This window comes from Clinocottus analis, unplaced genomic scaffold, assembly GCF_023055335.1.
Source record: "Clinocottus analis isolate CAN_PGR_092001 unplaced genomic scaffold, fCliAna1.0.p SCAF_16, whole genome shotgun sequence".
In the NCBI taxonomy this organism is placed as follows: domain Eukaryota; kingdom Metazoa; phylum Chordata; class Actinopteri; order Perciformes; family Cottidae; genus Clinocottus; species Clinocottus analis.
In genome coordinates, this window is record NW_027175887.1 from 12,006,331 (window position 1) to 12,028,800 (window position 22,470).

The following is a 22,470-nucleotide window of genomic DNA, read 5'->3' on the forward strand; positions in this document are numbered from 1 at the left end:
TACTACTATTATATTATATATTGCAATATCATTATTGTCATTTAAGTTCCCCAAAGCTGTCGAATCCTACACAAAACGTCACCTGCTTAGAAGCAAGTAATGTTAAAACTGAAAATTGTCTTGAGTTTATTTATATGTGTATATATATATATATATATATATATATATATATATATATATATATATATATATATATATATATATATATATATTGTAATAAATGTATGATATTATGACAATTATATCATGATATCTTATGAAATACAATTTTTTTTAAAAAAGCGAATGCACCTTCCCGGCCGCCGTAGCGGCTCCGATGTTTTCCTTGACCCGTTAGTTTCATGACTTTCCTTCCCACCGCCGCTGCGGCTCTCGGTTTCGTGCCCTCGCCCGCTCGCCTGTCTGCTCGTCGACATGTCGGAGTACAACGCGGTGCCCCCGCTCGGATCCGGAGACCCTCTGGGCGGACAGACAGCTCTCGGGAACGGAGCAGGTGCCATCAAAAAAGATGCGTTTGCGGACGCGGTGCAGAGGGCCCGGCAGGTGAGTAGATGTGACGGGCAGGGACGCGCTTGGGTTGGAGGCAGCGCGAGCTAACTAGTTAGCTTGAAGCCTGACTTTGGTGACACGGTTTGTCACGTGACACGTGGATGAATCTCCAGTATTCACTTTATGTTCATGACCGAAGGGTTGCTCATAAACGCACAGTTGAGTTATGTGTTGTCAGTGCTTGTTGTCCGACAGCGAGCTGCAATACTGTGAACCTCAACACACCAGAGTGAGCTGTGGATGCAGACTCAAGATTATATTAACCTAATTAATTGTGGAGATGGTTGATGTAAAAGTAATGCAGATGGTAGTTCATCAAACTAGCCAACAAAAAAGCAACAGTGCATCAACGTATAATAATCCAATGTGAAAGCTCGCGTTACGTACCGTCTTATGTTATGACATCTATATAATAATGAAAATAATAATAACAATGATGATAGATAGATTAGCAATGCTACCACAGCCAACTCGCAAAAAAGCCAGAAAAACAAAATCAAATAGTTAAGAAATAAATAGAATTTAAAGCCAAAGCCTAGACAATAACTAAGATAGAGTGAATATACCATTAAACTGATAATAGACCAAAGATAGGGCCGTAATGTAATATATATATATATATATATATATATATATATATATATATATATATATATATATATATATATATATATACTGATTACAGACCGTTGTACGAGGCTCAGTCTGATCTGTAACTTATACACAAGTTGTACAATGAACGTTTTCTCTTGGCTCAATTGTCCTGGTGAATGTTGCACTTGTGTTTCAGATCGCAGCTAAAATTGGGGGTGACGCTGGTCCTCCCATGAACAACAACACTGCGTTGGATGGCTTTGCATTCACTGCGCAGAAACGGCAGCTGGAGGACGCAGGTACTGATGACTGCTCAGACTCCTTGATCTACTGAGGCTTGGGGGTTTATGTCTCATTTGTCGCTTTGGACAAAAGTGTCTGTCAAAAAATGAATAAATATAAATATTGAGCCCCTCCGTATTGTGCACCTGATGACGTCTGTAGATGCAGAAGGTATTCTCTCTGCAGTCCTCAAGGACACGTCACACACAGTAGACCTCTGTTGTTTCCTCACCTGACAGATGAACCGGAGAGCAAGAAGCTGGCTGGAGAGAGTGACTTGGATTCAGCCACTGCATTGTGTGAGTTCATCCCACTACTTCATGCACTGTTTACTCTTTGCTTTGTGATTCCTTTTTTTGGGGGGTGGCAGTAGCGTCTGTGGGCTCGGAAACCAGAGGGTCGGTGCTGTCTTAAATCCTATCACGGACCGACTATGTCGCGTGGACTAGTAGCTGGAGATGTGCCAGTTTTCCCCATGGGCACTGCCGAGCAGCCTCTGAGCAAGACACTGAACCCAAAGGTGCTCCCCAGAGCTCTATAGTAGCTGCTCGTTGCTCCTAATGTTAATTTGGGTTAAATGCAGAGATTAGATTTCACTGTTTGCGGTGCCGTGTGACTATAGAAGTACATTTTACGTGTATTTTACGGCGTTGCAGTACTTCTATTCTAGTAGTTTGCCCCTTTACCCTCGTCTGTCCATGTGTTTCCTCCTCTGTGTGTCTCAGAGATGATCAGTAATCCAAAACCTCTCCTGTGCTCTGTTTTTCTCCCTTTCTCTCTTTTCTGGTGTCCCTGCTCAGCTATTGGTGCACAGCTAGCTGCTCTTGCACAACAAAGGTGAGATCTTACCGCTTTCAGTCGATTCCGTATTATGTAGAAGTTTGCAAAAACGCAAACAGAAAGTCTGATTTCGTTGCCTCTTTTTTCTTCATCGTCATCCTCGCTTGCTGACGGTGTCAGACCCGCCTCCAGCACGGAGGAGTACAGCGTACCCGACAGCATGGTGGGACTGAGTGAGTGCTGCCCAACTCTGTTTCTGCAATATAAGACACAAACAGATCCCCTTCTGATAATGTGACCCACCAACAACAGACAGTTTGCTCTTTCTTTGACCCCAGTTATTGGCCGTGGAGGTGAACAGATCAATAAGATTCAACAGGAGTCAGGTTGCAAGGTTCAGATAGCGCCAGGTACCGTCTGCAGTTAGCCAAAACGGTTATCCACAGTTTGGCATTTTTGGTATAGTTTACAATTCAGTATTTTCCTTTTGATGCTGAACTTAAATGTCACATTCGTATGTACTCCGTGTGTGTGTGTGTATCCAGACAGCGGAGGCCTTCCAGACAGGTGCGTCTCTCTCACAGGTTCCCAAGACTCAATACAGTAAGTGTCAGACTTAATGGGCTCATTGTCGTTTTATGTGGAAGCATGATAAAATATGATTTATGACTCAGTGGGTTGTATTCCCCAATCATAGGAGCGAGGGCATATATGAAAATGTTTTTGAAAACCATGTTTGGTCGAATCCAACATTTTCTTAGTGATGATGGATTTTGTTTGAAGCCCTATTCTTTAATGTCATTTTTTAAATGGGTTACCTGTAATTACAATTGCCAACATATCAGCGTAATAACATAATATAGTAAAATGACTGTGCAGTAACTGGTGAGCTTTGCCCTGGCCAGGAATGCCAGAAGTCTGTTGGATGAGATCGTGTCCCGAGGGAGGGGCACACCCCCTTCCTCTTATCCCGAGTCCACCAATGGGCAGAACGGCACGGTGCACGAGATGATGATCCCGGCCGGCAAGGCTGGCCTCGTCATCGGCAAGGGAGGAGAGACCATCAAACAGCTACAGGTATTGCGCACGGACATTACTTTTACTACCTTGAAGGATCTCTTAGACACGGACTGAAAAGTTGTGTTTTCAGATTGGCAATTTTAGTTTATATATATTTTAAAAAGAAAAATATAGATTTGTATACTTCATGAAGACGCACACGACCATCATTTTCATTTGTGTGATATTCCAGGAGCGTGCAGGGGTGAAGATGATCCTGATTCAGGATGCCTCTCAGGGACCCAACGTTGACAAGCCCCTGCGCATTATCGGAGAGCCTTACAAAGTCCAGGTACATTTATGAAATCATCTCAACAACATGTGTGGTGCTGTGTTGCCATTTATTCTAATTATCATGTTTTCCTGTTTAGCAAGCCCAGGACATGGTGCAGGAGATTCTGAGGGAGAGGGACCACGGTGGCTTTAGTGAAAGGAATGATTTCGGCTCCCGAATGGGGGGAGGCATGGATGTGAGTTTGTGTGTGTGTGTGTGTGTGTGTGTGTGTGTGTGTGTGTGTGTGTGTGTGTGTGAGAAAGATTAGAAATGGAATTAGTTGTTTTTTGTAAACGTATGTTTCCCACTCAGATCCCTGTACCAAGACACTCAGTCGGTGTTGTCATCGGGCGCAACGGAGAGATGATCAAGAAAATCCAGAATGATGCTGGAGTTAGGATACAGTTCAAACAAGGTGATGGCTTTCAGGAGCATACATATACAGATTCATAAAGAAGTAACCTTAAATGACACTTGTGGGGCCTCCAGCTTTACAGAATAATAAATGCAAACAAGAGACAACAGACAGTAGATACACTTTGTGTGCCTTATTCACATGACTTTGTGCAGGCCAGGTGTCGTCTTGCTCTTTTTTTTTTCTCGCTTTTCTATTGACTGAAGGTGCTTTATTGCACACCCATCACTATGTCTGAGTGATGGGTGTGCCTCCAAAATCTAGTGTTACAAAGGACAACATCGTGTTGAACTGGTCTTCCATCTCTACGGCTCGTGGGAGCTCTTGAGTTGGGTATTGACTCTCAGAACCACAGGTGTCTTTTTATGAAGATTTTAATCTTTCTCACAGATGACGGGACCGGTCCAGAGAAAATTGCCCACATCAGCGGTCCCCCTGACCGCTGCGAGCACGCTGCCCAGATCATCAACGACCTGCTGCAGAGCATCCGGGTCAGGGAGGAGGGACAAGGGGTATGATTACTCTTCTATTCAATGTTTGAAACATGCTTTTGTTCACACAGACCCTAGCAAAAGCATCACATGATTACGATGCTGATCTTCATCAGTTGTGAATACCAGTAAATATACGGCAGCAGGCCTTTGACAGATCCGCAGTAAAACAATGGAGAATGTCATCCTACCCCGAGGCTTTCTCTCTCCATCCACAGGGTCCCCCGGGTCCTCCAGGCATGCCTGCAGGCAACAGGGGTCGAGGCGGGGGACAAGGCAGTTGGGGTCCCCCTGGAGGGGAATTGACCTTCTCTATTCCGGCCCACAAGTGTGGACTCGTGATTGGCCGGGGAGGAGAGAACGTCAAGTCCATCAACCAGCAGACGGGGGCCTTTGTGGAAATCTCTCGACAGCCGCCCCCCAACGGAGATCCCAACTACAAGGTTTTCATCATTCGGGGCTCCCCGCAGCAGATCGACCACGCCAAGCAGCTCATCGAGGAGAAGATCGAGGCACTTACCGTTGTTACGTTTTTGTTAGCATCGAGTAAAGCTTTTCTTTGGTTCTTCTTTATTTGATGTGTGATTATGTCACGCGCTACAGGGACCTTTGTGTCACATCGGCCCAGGGGCGCCGGGTCCTGCCGGTCCAATGGGCCCTTACAATTCCAACCCATACAACCCCGGACCGCCTGGGGCGCCCGGACCGCCACAGTGAGTAGCTACGACTCATGTGCAGCTATTCGTATCGCTTTCCAGTCGCTTTTAAGGAGGCTTTTTTTGTCATTGTGTCAGGGTGATGATCCTGAGAGGTTATTAATGATGAAGCATTTCTTTTCCTCCTCAGCGGGGGCCCTCCAGGTCCTCAGCAGTACACCCCTCAAGGCTGGAGCAACACCTTCCAGCAGTGGCAGCCCCAGGCCCCCCATGAACCCAGTGAGTCACCTTCTGACTTTTCAGGGATGGCTCAGTTTATTTTTGCAGTCTTTGGCATGTTGGGTCAAAACGCTTCAACCTGCTACGGTACTTTCATTCCAGGCTTTAGGTTTTAGTGTTTACCTTCCCAGTCATTTCAGATGACATTTCTTCTTCTAAGTCTGGGATGGTCAACAGGAGTACTGATGGAAATGTTGTCATGAGATGCCGATGTCTTTACCTTAAGCTGCTCTGGCTAACCCTGTCTCTGTTTCCCCCCTGGTCTCCAAGCCCGGTCTCCAGGCCAGTAGCAGGGGCTCACCCTCACCCTATGAGGACCTCACACCCTCCACCCTGCATCTTTTCTAGGCAAGGCAGCAGCCAATGACCCCAATGCAGCCTGGGCAGCCTACTACGCTCAGTACTACCAGCAGCCATCAGGGGCTGCGCCAGCCCAGTACCCCGCTGACCCAGCTGGAAGTGCCCAAACTTCAGGGGACCAGGCCCAGCCTGCCCAGGCGCCGGGGGGCCAGCCAGACTACACCAAGGCCTGGGAGGAGTACTACAAGAAGATGGGTGAGGCTGCACAGGAACACACTCTGTCGCTTTGTCTGCTGTTAGGGAGCAAACCAATGATTGACATTACATAAACTATATAAATAATTCAATCAGAACAGTCATTTTGAATAATTTATCATTTATATTGGAGTGAAAAACTTTCTTTTTTGGAATTTTTTTTTCTTACACATGAGCTTCAGGCGTTTAGAAGTTTGTGCTTAGATCATTTTTGTGTGTATACACAATGAAGAGAAAGTGTTTTATCCATGAACGTCACCACAGACACTCGTAATACTGCAAATACATAAATACATACGCTCTGATCTGATCAGTCAGTGCTAATGTTGGCTGCTGTTGTTAGAAACGAACAGAACCAACAGTTGAGTAAATATATGGCCTTAAATGCCCATTTACAAAGGGTTAAATTTACCTTTTAAGCAAAACAGTGTTTTGGTTCAAAGTCATCTCAAGGTTTCATATCATCCTCTGCATTCTGGCTGGTATGATCCTGCTACATTTGGTCACTCCAACACCTCGCTGCAAACTCAAAGCCTGATTGAGAGCGAGAATGTAATATGGATTTGGGACGTGCAGAATGTGTCGTTCTCCAAGGTGAACTATTACTGGTCTCTCGTAGTGAGCGGGAACATGTCTCCTCTGTCTGTCACCTCTAGCTCAGGCAGGCGTCTCTGCTCCCGGGACAGCAGCTGCAGCCCCAGGAGCAGCAGCAGGGGCGGCGGCGGCGGCGGCGGCGGCGGCGGCCACACCGGGCGGCCAGCCGGACTACAGCGCAGCCTGGGCGGAGTACTACAGGCAGCAGGCTGCGTACTACGGACCGACGGGACAGGCCGCCGGCGAGCAACCCGCCGCCCAGCAAGGACAGGTTGGTACGGAGGCTCCGGCGGGGTTTCCATCCTGCTCGTTGCATCTGACTCACGGCGTTCCCTTTCATCCATCTGAATACATTTTCATGATGAGAAGTTGATCCTTTTCACACAAAAGATGTGTCTCCTCTCAACCGTTTGTATTTTAGACGCAGTGAGAGCTCACGGCCAAAAGGGAGAGACGCGGGGACGAGGGAGGCGACCCGGAACTCGAGGCCAGGATTAAACCTGTTTTTAATTCCTCGTGAGGGGAAATGAAAGCTGTCCTCGCCACCAAACACCACCGGGATACTTTTTAATAGAAATACGAACTGAACAAACGTTCTAGTGCTTTTGCTGCTGAGGGGAGGGAGAAGACTGATAATCCCTCCATGAGAGCTCCACAGCTTCTCAAAGCTTCTGCATACATTTATATATGCCGTTATGAACATGGAAGCCATGACACGTTTACCGTGTACTGCGGAGGGCTCGCCAACAAAGATGTCTCATCTTCTTTTTATTTACTTCTTAAGACCCATTTTTATGGCACTTCATACCCCTGTGTTGTATTTCCTGAACTGCACATAGCTATTAGGACTATAATCATGTTGTGTATCTGGTACGTCAGAGAAATCCTTTTTGAAGCTTATTTAATTTGCTCAATGTCGTGACTTTAAAAAGAAAAATTGAAATACACACTTTTCCCCTCATCTGAGGCTTGCATGGTATGACATCTTGTGTACAATTGGATCCTTTTGCAGTATTTTGTACGAACAAGTTTGACGAGATGGACTTCCACAGTGTTGAGTCGTAACTGCTGGAACGCACTTCCCATTCAACTTAAAGCACCCAATAAAGAGCAGCACAGCCTTTCACCTGCAGAGCGGCTTCTTCTGATGGTGACATGCCAGTTATGTGAAAACATGTTCATTTGGGGGGCCATGACAGGCAGAGAGTCCTTAAAAGGTTGCAGGGGTTATAGGCCTCGCACCAGGTGAAAATGGCTTCCCATTCACAGCTCTGCCATAAATTCGCACCAGTGTGTGAGGATCACGGCGTGAAGCAGTACGTTGGCTTCGTGTTGCCGTGATTTAAGACTGCTGTCCTTGATTCGGTTGATTTTGCTTTGTTTTCACACACCATCTGCTTTTCAAGCACCTCTTTTGCATCTTGAGAAGTCCATTCAGGGGAGACAGAAAAATAAATTATATAAAAAATTTGTTTTTAAAGAATTTGGTCTATTTTAGTAATCCTATATTCTTCGGGTGCGATTAGGCAGTTGGACATGTTGTGACCTTCATTTGGAGGTTGTTGCCCTCTGTAGGTCATATAGCTGCAGGTCATGTAAAGAATATCGTCACGACACGTTTGAACCAGCCTGTGATTTAGTTTCATCTCGAGGTTGCACGCGATTGCTTTTCTTAAATATGCTTTGGTTTTTATGGATGCCAACAAGAATGTGTTGATTTATTTTCCATTCCTACAGTTAATAAAATGTAGTCTTCCAGTGTGTCTCACTTTAAAATATATATATATATATATATATATATATATATATATATATATATATATATATATATATATATATATATATATATATATATATATATATATATATATATGTATATATATGTGCATATAGTCAGCAATATATGGCTGTTGGTTTTGACTTCTAGAGATGTATCAGGTATGAATCTTGTATTCTGAATGGCAGCTGTGAGCCTGCCTTTGGCAGCAGTGTTGATATTGTTAATAGATGACCACCAGCAGCAATACTCTGAATTAAATTGAGGCTAATGTTGATTACTGTAAAATGTGTGTTGAACATTTTGTTGTCTTTCGTTTTCTATTACAAACAGTATGTACATAAAACAAAGCCTGGTGTGCGGACAGAACAAAAGCAGTTGCGATTAATCACCACTGCATGTCACTATTGGTCTTCTGCAGATTAATCCCACAGTCCTGCTAAGATGAAACCCAGATATTGACAAAACTATTTTTAAAGATCTCTTTTTGAAATAAAAATGTGTGTCAAGTTTGGTCTGGCGGTTTAAGTCATTCCAGCCGTCTGTATGTGGATGAGACGTTCAAACCTCAGGAATGTATTTGTGCCATAACACATCAGACAAACTGTGTACTGAACCCATGACATGGAAAACACACAATGCTGGGGTTTCACACATTTGTCTGTAATGCAGCATCTTCAGTTTTCCCACCCTTAATATTGGCAGCACATTTAATTTGTAATTGTGTACAACACAAGCATTGTTTGGTTTCATAACCGCCTGAATAAAGTTGTGGTTTCTCCTCCAGTGTCCCACTTTGTGCGCTGCAGCAGAAGCGATAACCGTGAGTGTGCGAGTACGAGCCAGGAAGTCCGTCCGTTTGACGTCTGGTTGTATTCACGAATGAAAACTTTAGCTTTACCTATAAAAAAAAAATATGCAAGAGGGCAATTTTAAAAATTCTTTAATTTATATCTTTAAAATTAAAAACATCTGAATTGCATTCTACCACCTCCAAAGGCACAGTCATACTTATAGCAGACCAAATTCATAAAACACTGCCACTGAACATCTTTTTTCTCAATTAGTTTTGTACATGAGAAACAATGCACACAAAAAATGACTAAACATTTTTTTCTTACCAGGTAACCGATGGCCATTCTATTTGCTGTAGATCATTTAAAGACTGGAGTGATATGTACTCAGCTGGAATAGCATTGGACTCCACTTAAAGGACGATGTGCTGGTTTCAAACAGGCAATGCTTGTTGAAAACGTGAGCATTGCAGCTCTTTAAAGACATTGTACTCAAAAATCCCCAAAATGACATGTTTACGACAACCAATCTCGACGAACAGTGTTTAAGAATATGAATGTCTGAAGCAAAACAAAGCCATTGGCAGGAGGGTGGAAACACAAGTGAGATGAAAGCACAGTGGAGGGAGATGAGTGTCGGCAGAGGACTAAGCAGAAAGAGCCATCTCACCTCTCACCACACTGAACCACACGGAGCGGTACGAGATGTTCGCACGAAATCTGACACCTGCACTCCACCAATAAAAGACACACCTAAAACTTTAAAGAAATTGAACAAAAAATAGTTTTAGGTAACTGTCAGAGTTTTAAAGACAATATTCAATATGTGCAAAGAGGCAGGGCCTTAGCCTGTTTGTGGAAAAAGTCATCAGATATGATATAGGATTGATAACTGAACGTACAATCACAAAGCAATAATGCACACAAAGGTTGCTTACAATGTGTGACAACACAGCACCATACACTGCACAAGAGGTTCACTTAGTGACAACAAAATTCAAAATAGTGGATAAATATACAGTAGAATATAAGTACATCACCGTTCTTACTCAGGCACAGTCCTTAAAACGTAGAAAGATCATTTAAAAACAATGGATTCTGGGATAAAAGCACACAGGTTTGGCATACACACTGAAAAGTATATTGAAATAAGGCAGGAAAATGATATATCAAAGGAAAATGAGGCCACAGAGGAACTTATTGGATGGATAGGAACAAATAAATATGATACGTACAGTACCTCTCTCGCGGAACCAGATGTTCAATTAAAGAGAGAGAGGATTTTTGCAGCAACTAATGGGAGCCCCGATTCTACAGTCGTAGCTTTATCTTTACAAGTGTGTGTGTAGCTGCGACAGGCACTCCAAGAACACAAGAACGTTTTCTTTTCAGGCAAATCAAATCACAGGAAATCTACATACAGTCTCCCAAATCAAAACCTGAATGCCTTAGAAAATACAGTATATACAGAGGAAAACAGTCAACACTTGGCATGACTCTCTCTTGCTCTCTCGCTCTCATACACACACACTCACTCCATCATGGAAAAGCATGTTCATCAGCCACCAGAAGTAACAGCGAGTGATGTGACCCCCAGTGCAAAAACAGAAAACACGCACACACACGCACGCACAAACACACACACACACCAACGAACCCACTCAAAAATCCCAACCGCCGGCTGTCCCTCCAAATTGTCTCTTCCCTCCTGAATAACACATCTTCTTCCCACAGTATTCAATGAATTAGTAACAACTCCTGTAGAAGCTACCTTTACACGCACGCACGTCACAGTATTTTCAAGACCACTTTGATACGGCAGTGAAAGTTTTAGGAGGATCGAGGGTGAGCAGTAGCTCCTCAGCAAGGAGACGGCGAGGCTACAGGTTGAGATGCGAGAGGAAAAAACTAAAACAAAACATGCCTTCATTTTTACAGATCAATACGACTGAGGGTTAAAATGCTTTGTGTTTCTCTCTGGGTCGTGAAGCCACATCATATTGCAGCGCCAACGACTGAGTTTTGAATCAATGCAACAGCAACAGCAATGTTTTGATTGTGTGTGCGTAAACAAGTGGGACAGTTACAATATGCACACACATTTACAAGATCTATATACATGTGTCAAGTGTATAAATTAGTGCTCTTTGTACATCTGTGTGTGTGTGTGTGTGTGTGTGTGTGTGTGTGTTTGTGTGTGTGTGTGTGTGTGTGTGTTCAATATAATGAACATGTGTCTGTTTGTGTTACGTTGTGGTTAGTTGTCCACCGATCCAGTTGTGAAGAGGACTCTTTGGTCCATTCGGGCCAGCTTGGCGGGCGGCTCCAGGGACTCGTCTCCGAGCAAGACCGCGTCCGAGGGAAGAGACAGCTCCTGACCTTCATCGTCACTCTCATCCTCCTCCTCCTCTTCCTCTTCTGGGATGGACATGGGCAAATGAGTTAGTAATGAACAATGCTTGAAACCTGACCGCGGTTTGTCTGGAATACAGTAGAAACAAAGAGCAGAGTGTAAACTACCTTTGTCAGGATCCAGCTGATGGAGACCCCGGCCTAAACTGGCAAACTAATGACAAACAAGAGGGGAATGTGTCATTATTGTAAATAAGGCTGACAATATTGAGTTAATTGATGCGTGTATGTGCTTCAGTACCTCTCCCATGACAGCAATGGGGGTTTCTCCTTTAGCCTGGGCCACTCTGTGCTCTATCAGGTAGTACATGTACTCATCGTACAGCAGGCGGATCAGGTGAAAGGAGCCAAAGCTGGCTGCACTCCTCAAGGTCAAGTCCCTGATCACCATGGAACTGGAGAGCAGAGATCAGGAAGTTGCTATTTGTACACATATATACTGTGATTCCAATACTTCTTCCCCTGAACCACAAATTGGAAGTATTTCTCAGTAATTCACTTTGACAAAGTTGAGAGTCATCCACTTCATTATTCATAGATATTAATATATATATATATATATATATATATAGTGCTAATTCTTGTTTTATAATGCCCGACAGTGAATTGACATATTCATCCACGCAGCTGAAATTAATGAAACCTGATAGTTAGTGCGGATCAGATTATTACTGTGGTCCTGACAGCTTAAATGTGGTTTCAAGTTCAATATACTGATTTAATGTTGTGTGTGTGTGCGGTGAAAGTTGAGGTAACACATTTATTACAGTGATCTTTGACAGTGGTACGAGCATTCCTCTCTTTAGTCACTTGATTGACAAAATGCCAGTTAACCTTTTAACAACAATTGTGTTTTATGAATTTAAGTCATTCACACACACAACAGTGATTCACTGTTAGTGACTGTAAGAGCATATCATTTACTAATTTACTGTGGAACAAAAGCTTGTAGTTAAATCTCACAGCATCAAGAAAGTAATGAAATTAATGAAATTAGAATGTCCAGATGTCTCTCATCCCACCTGTAAAAGGACCACTTGAGGAGAAACAGCTTGGCGGCCTTAGGGAAGGCAGGGCTCTGCTGGTAGGGCTTTAGCACCTGGGAGACGACACCATCCAGCCACGCAGCCCACTGCTCCAGGGAGTTCTGCTGCTGGAGGGTCAGCTTGAAGTCCTGCTCCAGTCGCTGGACGACACGGTCTTCACACCGGCACACCCATGAAGCCTGCTCCTGCAAAAGGTGGACAGGATGCGTCAGTAAGAAGCAGTTACATCTGGCATTTGTAGAACCGGCAGAGGGCGGCAAGGTGACCGAATGTTAAGACAGATTATTCTTCAAACAAAAGACTCAAGTTTGAAATACCTTCTCTAACAAATTGTCTTTAACAAGACACTAAACCACTCCCAGGCTCAGAGCTCTGTATCTAACCATGTGCTCTTCACTCATTGGGGGAAGAGGAAAAACTCAGAGCTTCTGAGAAAAAGCAAGAGGGCTTGATTTACATTACGTGGGGAGGAAGGTTTCAGAACAAAACAGAATGATTCCTGCATCAAAACCACAAGCCACAGCAGAAATTGTTGCATATGAGCAACACTAAAACATATGAAAGATTACACCACACACAGGTGAAACCGACGTAAGTGCTCAGCGCACAGCGTTCAGAGACCGAACAGACCTGGACGTTAGCGAAGTCGACGCGGTTCAGGTCGGAGAGCATCTGGTTGATCTGGGCCGTGTTCTGGAGAACAGCGCGGGCTGCCTGGGCGAGATGGTTCAGACTGGTGTAGCGACGCAGTGTCTGGGCAAATGCATTGGCCGATGTTACCTGAGAGACCACAAGGAGAGAAGTTTGAGACATACAAATATCTCTACCATCTAATAAAGGGGTCAGCAACCCATGTCTCCGGAGCTGAATGCGGCTCTTTAGCCCTTCTGTTGCGGCTCCCTGTATCTTCACTTCAGTAGATACAATTGTCCATTTATACTGTAAGAAAAAAAAAGATACACTGTTTCTATCAGGAATAATTGTTATTTTCTACTCAAATGATTTGCATGATTTACCAAAAATGAGCGGGCAATTGATAGGACTATTCTACATAAAATTAGCTCAGCAAAAGATTTCATTATGGCCGATCCTGCAAGCCGAAAATGCTTTGCTCCATGCCTCATGCCTCATAAAACAGGGGAGTGTACCTTGATGCGGACCATTTCCTCCGGGATGTTCATCATGGCATTAGTCAGCCAGCTCTCCAGGCTCTTGGCAAAGTTACGGATGGCTTGAGTTAAGGCACCTAAGGGCAAAAAACAGAAAAAAGGGGATTAAAGACTTCAATACTGGTCACTTCACAGTATTTTAAAATTTGTTTATGCCCTGAGATTGTACTAGGAAAAAGAATTATCAAACGCATGGTGAACATGGCTACGTTCCTGCAGGAAATCAGATTTCTTGGCAACGTGCATTCTAATTTCCATGGAAGACAAACACAGAGGTCATGGCAATAGTGTGTCAGAATGGAAGGAAAGATCCTTTCTCATAGTTCTAAGTAATTAAATTATAAGTCTGACTAACCCTCAGGGAGTTTCTACAGCCCAAGTACAGGGCCAGTCCATCGTTTCAAATGTTTCAATCAAGGAAAAGTTGATTCCTATTATATGTCAAAAAATAGGTTGATTATTAGGTTCTCTCACAGGTAAATGGTTAAATTTGGCACTGAGTTAAATAATGACTGTCTATGTGCATATACTGTATATATAGAAACAGGCGCTGCGAAGGCAGCTCTAATTATTTTTATTACAACTACCAAAAATAATATAATGGCAAATGCCAAACATATACATATATTTTTTTCTATTTTAAAAGTATTTTCGGTGTGGTCGCTTTTGAGGTCAAAGTATTTCAGCAAGCAGTAATTGCATATTAATCGCTGCACCATACTGTATGTTCGACTGCATGGTCACACTTGTAAAGCCTTACTGGGGATGGGCCTGAGGACATCAGGGATGAGGATCTCCACCAAGCTCTGGTACAGGCTGTTGTCACAGTCCCGGCTCCAGCGCAGCACCGGGTCATACTTGCACAGCACCACCAAACAGGACTTAGGGAGGCGCTTCTCTGATTCGTCATGACTGCCAACACACGTGCATGCTAGTTTTAATTACCTGCTTTCTGTAGGAACTGGTGCTGCTACTGCACGAGGAGAATATTCTTACTTTTGGTTAGCACAGATTTTTGATAATTTGCCTTTAAGTTTTGACCACTCACACAGCCAACGTGGCATCTCCAGCCTGGTTCTGGCTGAACCTCCAGAAGGTCTTCCACAGAGTTTCCACCAGGGTAAACTGCAGGTTGACCATCACATCAAGAATGGCCTGAAGGTACACACATAGCACATTCAGATTATCACAAGATCAATAAGACCGACACAAAGTGAGAAAAACAAGGACATGATTTAACAATTTTCCTGGCTAATGTTGGCTGTGTATTTTTGAACCCATTTTTTGTCTTCTTATTTTTCAGTAAGCTGTCCTACTCTACAAGTCACGCAGGGTTTTGTTATTTAAAGTAGGCTTCCCCTGTTTCACTAACATCGAGATAGAAAACTCATAAATACTCAATGGATGCCCGCCAGCTAACGGATTACCTTTCATTCACTTACCTCACAGTGCTCTCTGTACAGCAGCTGAAAGCTCTTTATGTGCTCCAACTCGATTCCCTCCGGCAGAGACTTCCCCTGGAGGTCGATGTCGGGGAAATCTGGGAGAGCTCGGGATGCATCTGGAACACAAGAACACTGGATACTCAAAGAGAAATCACATTATTATTATTATCATAAATAACTGTAAATCATTTTGTATTACACTGTATGTTGTATGTATATGTTGTATGTGTATTTTGTACAATATTACCATCAGACTCATACATCTTCTTTTAGATAAACCATCATTTTCATAGACATATGTATTTGTTTACACCGTACACACCTAGGAACTGCTGGTACTGCTGAACTTGGGTGCTGATGTCCACCTGCCCTGACCCCTGCTGCTGTTGTTGCTGCTGGCCTGCTCCGGCTGCTGTCCCATTGGTCAGTCCCTCTACTTTATGCACAGGCTTCAACCTGCTAGGGACCAGGACATAGTCCATAAGATAGGGTATATGCATGATATCATAAAGCATCATAAAGCAGTTGTTTGGAACCGTGAGATGATTTGATGGTGATGACAGACAATAGATGTGTGTGCACCTCTGTTTCTGTGAGAAGGGCTGCTGCCTCATGGCCAGATGCTGCTGGTCTTCCATCAGGCGGAGAAGAGAAGAACCGGCCTTGATCCTCAGCCCATAGTAGTGGTATTTCGAATTACCCCTGTCAGGAACAGATTAACATGTTTTAATCTGGTTTTCTTTTACCCTAACCCTAACCAAATATATCATATTGTTTCATCAAACCCATATGAGAAAAACATTTCTAAAAAGTCAACCTCACTAGCTCACTCTTCCCTCCTTTATGAAACTCACTCACACCCACACACACGCTGTCTGCCTTCATCTCTACCCACATTTGTTCCTCCACCATAAAACATGTTGCAATGCTCAAAAGAGCTCTATTTATTTTCCTACAAAAATCTTTATTGTTCTCCTACAGGGTGTCCACTAATGGAGGTCTAAATGCATATGAATCATGCAGTGTGTGTATAAAGAGGATCTGTGCTACAAATGTGCATGACTGTTGTAAGTTTGTAAGTGTTTCCTCTCTGTTTGCCAGCTCTCTCTGTGATGTCATGTTGATATCCAACATTTGATATCCATCAAATACATTTAAAAAATCAGCTCATTAGCTATCAATATAAACAACCCTATCATGTCAGCCGTGTATGAAAGGGGTACAGGTGTGTGTGTATTTGCACCCCTGGGTGTGTGGACTATCGTGTCTTCTGTACACGAGTCTGGGTGTCTGATGACCCATCTTACCGTGTGCCCAGGCGTCGTGTGCGTAGCCCCATGAACACAGATCTAATGAGTTTCCCGAACGATGCAGCATTAACAGGCTCGAGCTTCTGCTCCTGGCAGTGCAGCAGATAGTGGCAGTAGAGGGTGGAACGTGGCAGACTCACTCCTTCAGCTGTCTCGTAGTTGTCCAGCAACCACTGTACCTGACACGCAGGCAATGAAAAAAGGAAACAGCTGGTGCAGTTAGCAAGACCAATAGATACAAACAGGAAGCTTAACATATGTACACACAAAAATAGGCACTTGTATTTGCAAAAAACATTTTTCAGCCATATGGTACATGCGATATGGTACATTGATTCACAGTTACAGTTTGTCGATCTGTTAGGAATGAAAACACAAATGCTTTGTTTGCGTGCCGTGGCATACAAATGTGGTATGCAATGAATAACCTGCAATACTGATGGGATGCTTTCTAAACATAGATTGGTTACTATTATCATGTGGGGTTCAATAGGATGAATTTGGGATGAACAATACATTTTTGGGGCATTTCAGGCAAATAAAAAATACCCCTCATCACAAACACTGTAATGATATGAAAACGATGAGGCCATAGTTTTGTTTTATTTCAGCACAGTTTAAAATACTGTAGGCTACGGCACATCTTTATGTGATTAATACTCAAAGTATTGTATCACCCCCAGATAATATTTTCGGGTCCCGATACAAATCTCCACAGTTTCAATTGTGCTTTCCACAGGACAAAACTATGACATCATCGGTATGCGCCACCAAAGGGTCGTGGGGATGAGAACAAAACGAGAACAAAATTCCTGCGCTTGGCGCCTCTGCATACCTTCTTGTCTGCCGACGGCACGCTACCCTCCTCGCCCTCTGTAATACTCACAGTGGCTGGGGAGGCGCGGGCGGTGTGCGAGTAGTTCTGACTGTTGCCAGCTGCCCCTCCACTGCTGCTGCCCAGCATGTAACCCCCCTGGATCACATAGCTGCCTGCTGCGCCCCCGTTGGTGCCTGGACCATCCCCTGCCCCATTGGTGGTGCCACTTGTGGTCACCACGGTGGCCCCTCCCCCTGCTGCACTGGTGGGCTGGGCAACAAACATTGACACACCCCCTGTTGTGCCAGCAGTGACAGAGACCGTTAGAGGTGTGCCAGGGGTGGAAGCCTGTGAGCCTGAAGTTGGCTGACCTTCATAATACTGGGCAGCTGTGGTCTGGGTATATAAGGGGGTGTCAGTGTAGGGAAAGGCGCTGGAACGGCTGGATGAAAGACACGAAAACATGTGTTACGAACAAAGTAAACTGTAAAAAGTGTTTGAACTGTAAAAAAGGGAAACCTTTCTGGACATGGGTTAGCTATTAATAGACAGTTGTATTCTAACATGGTACTGGTGCTGTAGTTCGTCTCTTCTCCTTCCACATACTGCACTTGATTGGCATAGACATGTTGCACGGGCACTGGTGTGAGCTGCTGCTGGACCTAAGTGAGCACACACACGCACAAAAATCCAATAAGTCATTTTCTGCCTAGCTAAACCACATCAACTGTATCTTGCCTAACAATCCTCTGAACATCTTTCAGTTTATTTCTTTTATAACACATATATTATCTGTTCCCATGACTATATAGCAACAGTCACCCTTGTGTCCCTGACCTACTTGGAAAGTAGTGGTTGTAGTTTGCGATGGTGGCTGATCGAGGCCTGAGCTTGTGACTGCAGGGTGGGCTCCTCCTATCTCTTTCTCGGCATAAACAGATAGCAAGGGCAGTGACTGGTAATACTGAAGGAAGTCCATGGGGAGGTATATTGGCCTGCTGCAGCATTCACTTATGTAGTCTGCTGATACCATGGCCTGGCACTCTGGCTGTCCTATCACATGTTGAAGCTGCCACTCTTCTAGATTTGTATTCCTGACTAACGCTGTCATCTCACTACAAGGGGGGAACTGGAAGTCCACAAAAGTAGGGTTCGACCACAGATGTGATTAGTTGGCTAATACTAAGCCAAAATGTGATCAAGTTTGAAAGTTTTGAATGTCACATTTTTGTTATTGTCTGACATCATATTTGACCACCAATGACGAATTGTGTTGATGTGTGTTTGTGTGTGTGTGTGTGTGTGTGTGTGTGTGTGTGTGTGTGTGTGTGTGTGTGTGTGTGTGTGTGTGTGTGTGACTGACCTCCTGGCTGATATGAACAGGCTGTAGACTGGTGACACTGAGCTGAGTGCCCGGCTCAGTCTTGGCTATCTGGGAGGTGGCCTGCACCACTGACCTCTTCAGAGATAAGGATGATACATAGTTTTAGGAGTCAAGGCAACACTTAATTTTAAAATGTGTTTGTGGGTACATGCAAATATTACCTGTTGAGCAGCCTGTACCTGCTGAACAACCTGCGTGGGAACTCCTGTTTGCACCACAGCTGGAGGTGAGCTGGAGTCTGACAAGCTGTCACTTGAGTGAAGGGAGCCCTCTGAAGGACAAAGCGAATGTAAATACATTCACACATTGGTTACATTATTTTACTTTCATGGAGTTGTTGATATGCTGCCATTTTGAAAGTCACAATAGTCATAAAATGTTATTTTAATTGTGACAAAAGTCACAATTAAAATAACAATAGTTATTTTAATTGTTTAACTAAAATATGGGTGTACTACTTCTGCCCCAATGGCATATAATGGTATGTCCTTACCTGTGACTGTAACAACGATGTACTGAGGAGTGCTTTGCGCATTTCCAGACTGTGTGGGTGAGCCCTGGATCTCTGCAGTTACATACTGTGTATGAGGAGGCTGGGCCTGTGCTGTGGACTGGGCTTGACTGACATCTGCAGGCTCCGGAGTGGTGATGGAGGTGGCTTGATCAGTGGGAGTAGTTTGGCCAGTGGGTGCAACAATAGTGGAAGTGGCGACGGAAGCCTGAATCTCAGCCAGAAACTGAGGTGCAGATTCAGGGCTAGAACTGTCGTCAGGTTGACCTGCTGTCACAGTAACACCAGCACCCTGGGGTTGAGCCGCTGGCTGGATCTCAACTACGTAGCCTGAGGTGGCCATTACAAGGCTGGAAATCACACTGGGAAAAAGAAACTAATGATTAGTTATGCATTTCTGGTATATAAAAGAGGTGCGCCGAATGTTTCAGAATGAGTTCCAGGACGGATCCTGTAGATGTTTATTAGATAGACATCTAGTCAGAGTTTTGAAGGTAAGAGCAAAGATTTTACTTTATAAATTATCTCTAGAGGGTAACACAATAATATTTTGGAGTAAGCAGTCCAACTTGGAAAATTACATGGACAATGAGTGATATTTGTTGCAGGATATCTTAATAGTGTAAGTGGAAAATAATGATTAACATTAGAGACATTTTAATACAATAGCCTTGATACTAACTTAAAAACCTCGCGTCTTTGTTCATCTGAAAACAGATAACGTTAGCACAGAGGAAGGGAATGATTGTGACTGAAAACTCAAATATATTATACGCCCCACCCAGGAAGAGGAAAGAGCAATGCCATAATAAAGCCACAAAGGTTGATAGAAAAAAAACGTAACGTGTTTCTGTACAGATTTAGATGTGTAATATGGTATATGTACATTGACGTTGTATGTCAATTAGCAATACGACACGTGATTACACATCTAAATCTGTACAGAAACACGTTAATCTGGACTCGGACCTGCAAAGCACCTGCAGAACGCCTTCTCTCGCCACGCCCCTCAAACGTTAAATGTCCGCTACCTGCCTCCGCCTTCAACTCCCCATCGCCGAGGACGATGTTTCAGTTGTTAGTTAGTCTGCCCTGACTAAGGACGTGTCTCCTGTCTGTGTAGTGACACTTTTAACTGGACTATCCTAATGTTGTCTTCCTTCCCGTCATGTAATGCTACATAAGGACGTGGGTTTGTGCCGGTTGATGGGGGAGGAGAAGGAGGAGGGATGGGAGGCTTCGGGTGCTGAATAAAAACGTCCGAAACCGCCACAGAATGACTGCAAATGACCGTTAAAAAAGACGAGTGTCCGTTACTGGTCGCTCGTTCCATTAATGTTCAGCAGCAGCGAGCACGAGCCTGTCGTGACAGCTACTGACGCGAAGCTACCGAGCTAGCTGGTCTCTACAACAACCGCCATTTTGTACCTTTTGCATTTGACATCGCCATAACAACGGCCTGCTTGAGTATGCGTCTGTGGCCGAAACGGCCCCATTCAGGGACCGAAAATCGCCTATTTTCCAAAAAACGACCGTTGGTTCGCAGGCTAAACTCGCCTAACACTGGGAGGCAGTTACCCGTTATGGCTACTGAAACAACAAGGGAAGACGGAGGGGAAAAAGCAATAGCACAATTCAGTTGAAGCATTATAGGAAATGAAATGTCCCATGTGTGTAAAGAGCTTCACCTCTGTATCCACGTGTGTGTTTCCCACCGGTTAAATATCTTCTTTTATTTTTTTATGGCGGATTCAGGTTGTTGTTGTTGTTGATTCTCGTTGCTGGGTTCTTGTCGCCAGGGCTACCGTGGCTATGGCGCTTCGTCCTCACCAGGGCAACTGTTGCTACCCACCCGCTCCCTTCCCTCCCCCCACTCCTTCGCTCTGATTGGCTGAGTGCTGCCAAATTGTCTTAAAGTCACACAACGCATTTCCACCAGAGCCCTGTAGACGAAAGTCGCGTCACAGGAAGTACCTAGTGCTCGATTGTCACGTGTCACGTAGACTCAATATAGTTCAAGGAAGTACTTGGCGGTGCACAATTGCAATTTTTGTAAATGAAGAAGTTAATAAATTAATTGATTTTCAAAATACTAATAGAGAGAAATTACAAACATATTTAAATAAGCTAATATGTGAAGACGAGTAAGTACAACAGCGTGTTCTGATAATGGATGGATGAATGGACATTTATAGAGAGATTTCTATGTATAGTGGTGAGGTTGCAGATTGAAAGCAACAACATACCCCTCCCTTCACTGCTCCCTTTTCAGCCATGTCAAGAACTACGAAGTTACTTCTAATTTAGATATAATTACGTTTTGTTTCAGCGGCAGTAATGTTAACAACAGCAAAATCACTATACAAAGACATTAATATCTCACTGAAAACACATCTAAAATAAAAATGAATCAATAACATTTCTGAGTGAAGTTTCTAAATGATAATAATCGATAATGAATAACACATACAACCGGTATGAATCATTCCTCCTGTCTTTCTGGCTGCTTTGTCTCAGTAAGTAGACAAATTAATTTAAAGGTGAAAAAATCACTAATGTGCAATAATGCACATGTTTATTATAATGAGTTGTGTGTAAGATATGCAATATCTTTCTTTAAATGTTTTTCCTTTTAAAGGTCCACCATAAACGGTGCAGTTTGCTGTTACTATGTATATATGTTACTTTAACTTCTGGGTACTATTGAGAAGCTCAATGACAGGCATAGCTGTAAAAAAAAAAAAAAAAAAAGGCCCATTGGGTCCGTGTACGTTTTGGAGGCGACGTGACTCGACGTGACTCTCATTAAACGGCTCTGATTTCTACTACAAAGTCATCCACGCCCATTTGTGGGACATGCCTATCCATCATAGACATGCAATGTTTTATAACTAGACGATTGCTAAACTTGTGAAAGTGAAAGTGTATTTTACTGTTAAACCTCTGCAGTTAGAGATTAGATTAAGTCTCAGTAATATCTAAATGTTTAAACACAAGTGGTTACGAGCCGAACCATGATCAAATCTTTGACGCTGCAGAATTATTCTACAAATATACTTGATCCTAAAATATAATAAAATAACTCAAAACGACCCCTTTAAATGAAATTATACCATATGCCCATATTATATGCAATTTTTTAAAGTGAAAATTGTTAATACACCAAATATTTCTTTTTCAAAAGGCATGGGCTTTTATGTTTTCATATTGCTGCCATGACCTCTACAGGTCACTTCTGTGAAACCTGTGTTAATGAATGTCAGGGTGGACACCCTCC

At 43.6% G+C, this 22,470-nt stretch overlaps 2 protein-coding genes across 14 annotated transcripts; one reads left to right on the forward strand and one right to left on the reverse strand.

Annotated features, from left to right (window-relative positions):
* Positions 1–351: 351 nt before the first annotated feature.
* Positions 352–8,291, forward strand: LOC137787218 (far upstream element-binding protein 2-like). The gene is made up of 18 exons (XM_068579544.1): positions 352–543; positions 1,340–1,442; positions 1,665–1,724; positions 2,226–2,262; positions 2,386–2,438; positions 2,544–2,615; positions 2,751–2,808; positions 3,111–3,282; positions 3,458–3,556; positions 3,636–3,734; positions 3,851–3,953; positions 4,344–4,465; positions 4,663–4,956; positions 5,048–5,157; positions 5,291–5,379; positions 5,728–5,934; positions 6,591–6,799; positions 6,950–8,291. Exons 1-18 carry the CDS (start codon positions 415–417, stop codon positions 6,956–6,958), a joined length of 2,025 nt encoding a protein of 674 aa, XP_068435645.1. The 5' UTR covers positions 352–414; the 3' UTR covers positions 6,959–8,291.
* Positions 8,292–9,231: 940 nt separating this feature from the next.
* On the reverse strand, positions 9,232–21,031 carry rfx1a (regulatory factor X, 1a (influences HLA class II expression)). 13 transcript variants are annotated; one of them, XM_068579540.1, is made up of 19 exons: positions 20,909–21,031; positions 19,176–19,555; positions 18,844–18,953; positions 18,662–18,757; positions 18,140–18,427; positions 17,863–17,960; positions 17,317–17,740; positions 16,479–16,660; positions 15,754–15,873; positions 15,494–15,630; positions 15,169–15,287; positions 14,775–14,881; positions 14,487–14,638; positions 13,706–13,803; positions 13,188–13,337; positions 12,534–12,742; positions 11,753–11,906; positions 11,620–11,665; positions 9,232–11,517 (listed from the first exon to the last, which is right to left on the reverse strand). In XM_068579540.1, the coding sequence occupies exons 2-19, from the start codon at positions 19,534–19,536 to the stop codon at positions 11,357–11,359; spliced, it is 3,012 nt and encodes a 1,003-aa protein (XP_068435641.1). In that variant the 5' UTR covers positions 19,537–19,555; positions 20,909–21,031; the 3' UTR covers positions 9,232–11,356. The 13 variants fall into 13 exon arrangements, with proteins under 13 accessions (XP_068435641.1, XP_068435637.1, XP_068435636.1 ...); XM_068579536.1 differs by having other exon boundaries at positions 20,882–21,031; XM_068579535.1 differs by lacking the exon at positions 20,909–21,031 and adding an exon at positions 20,622–20,762 and having other exon boundaries at positions 16,479–16,654; positions 17,368–17,740.
* Positions 21,032–22,470: the final 1,439 nt, after the last annotated feature.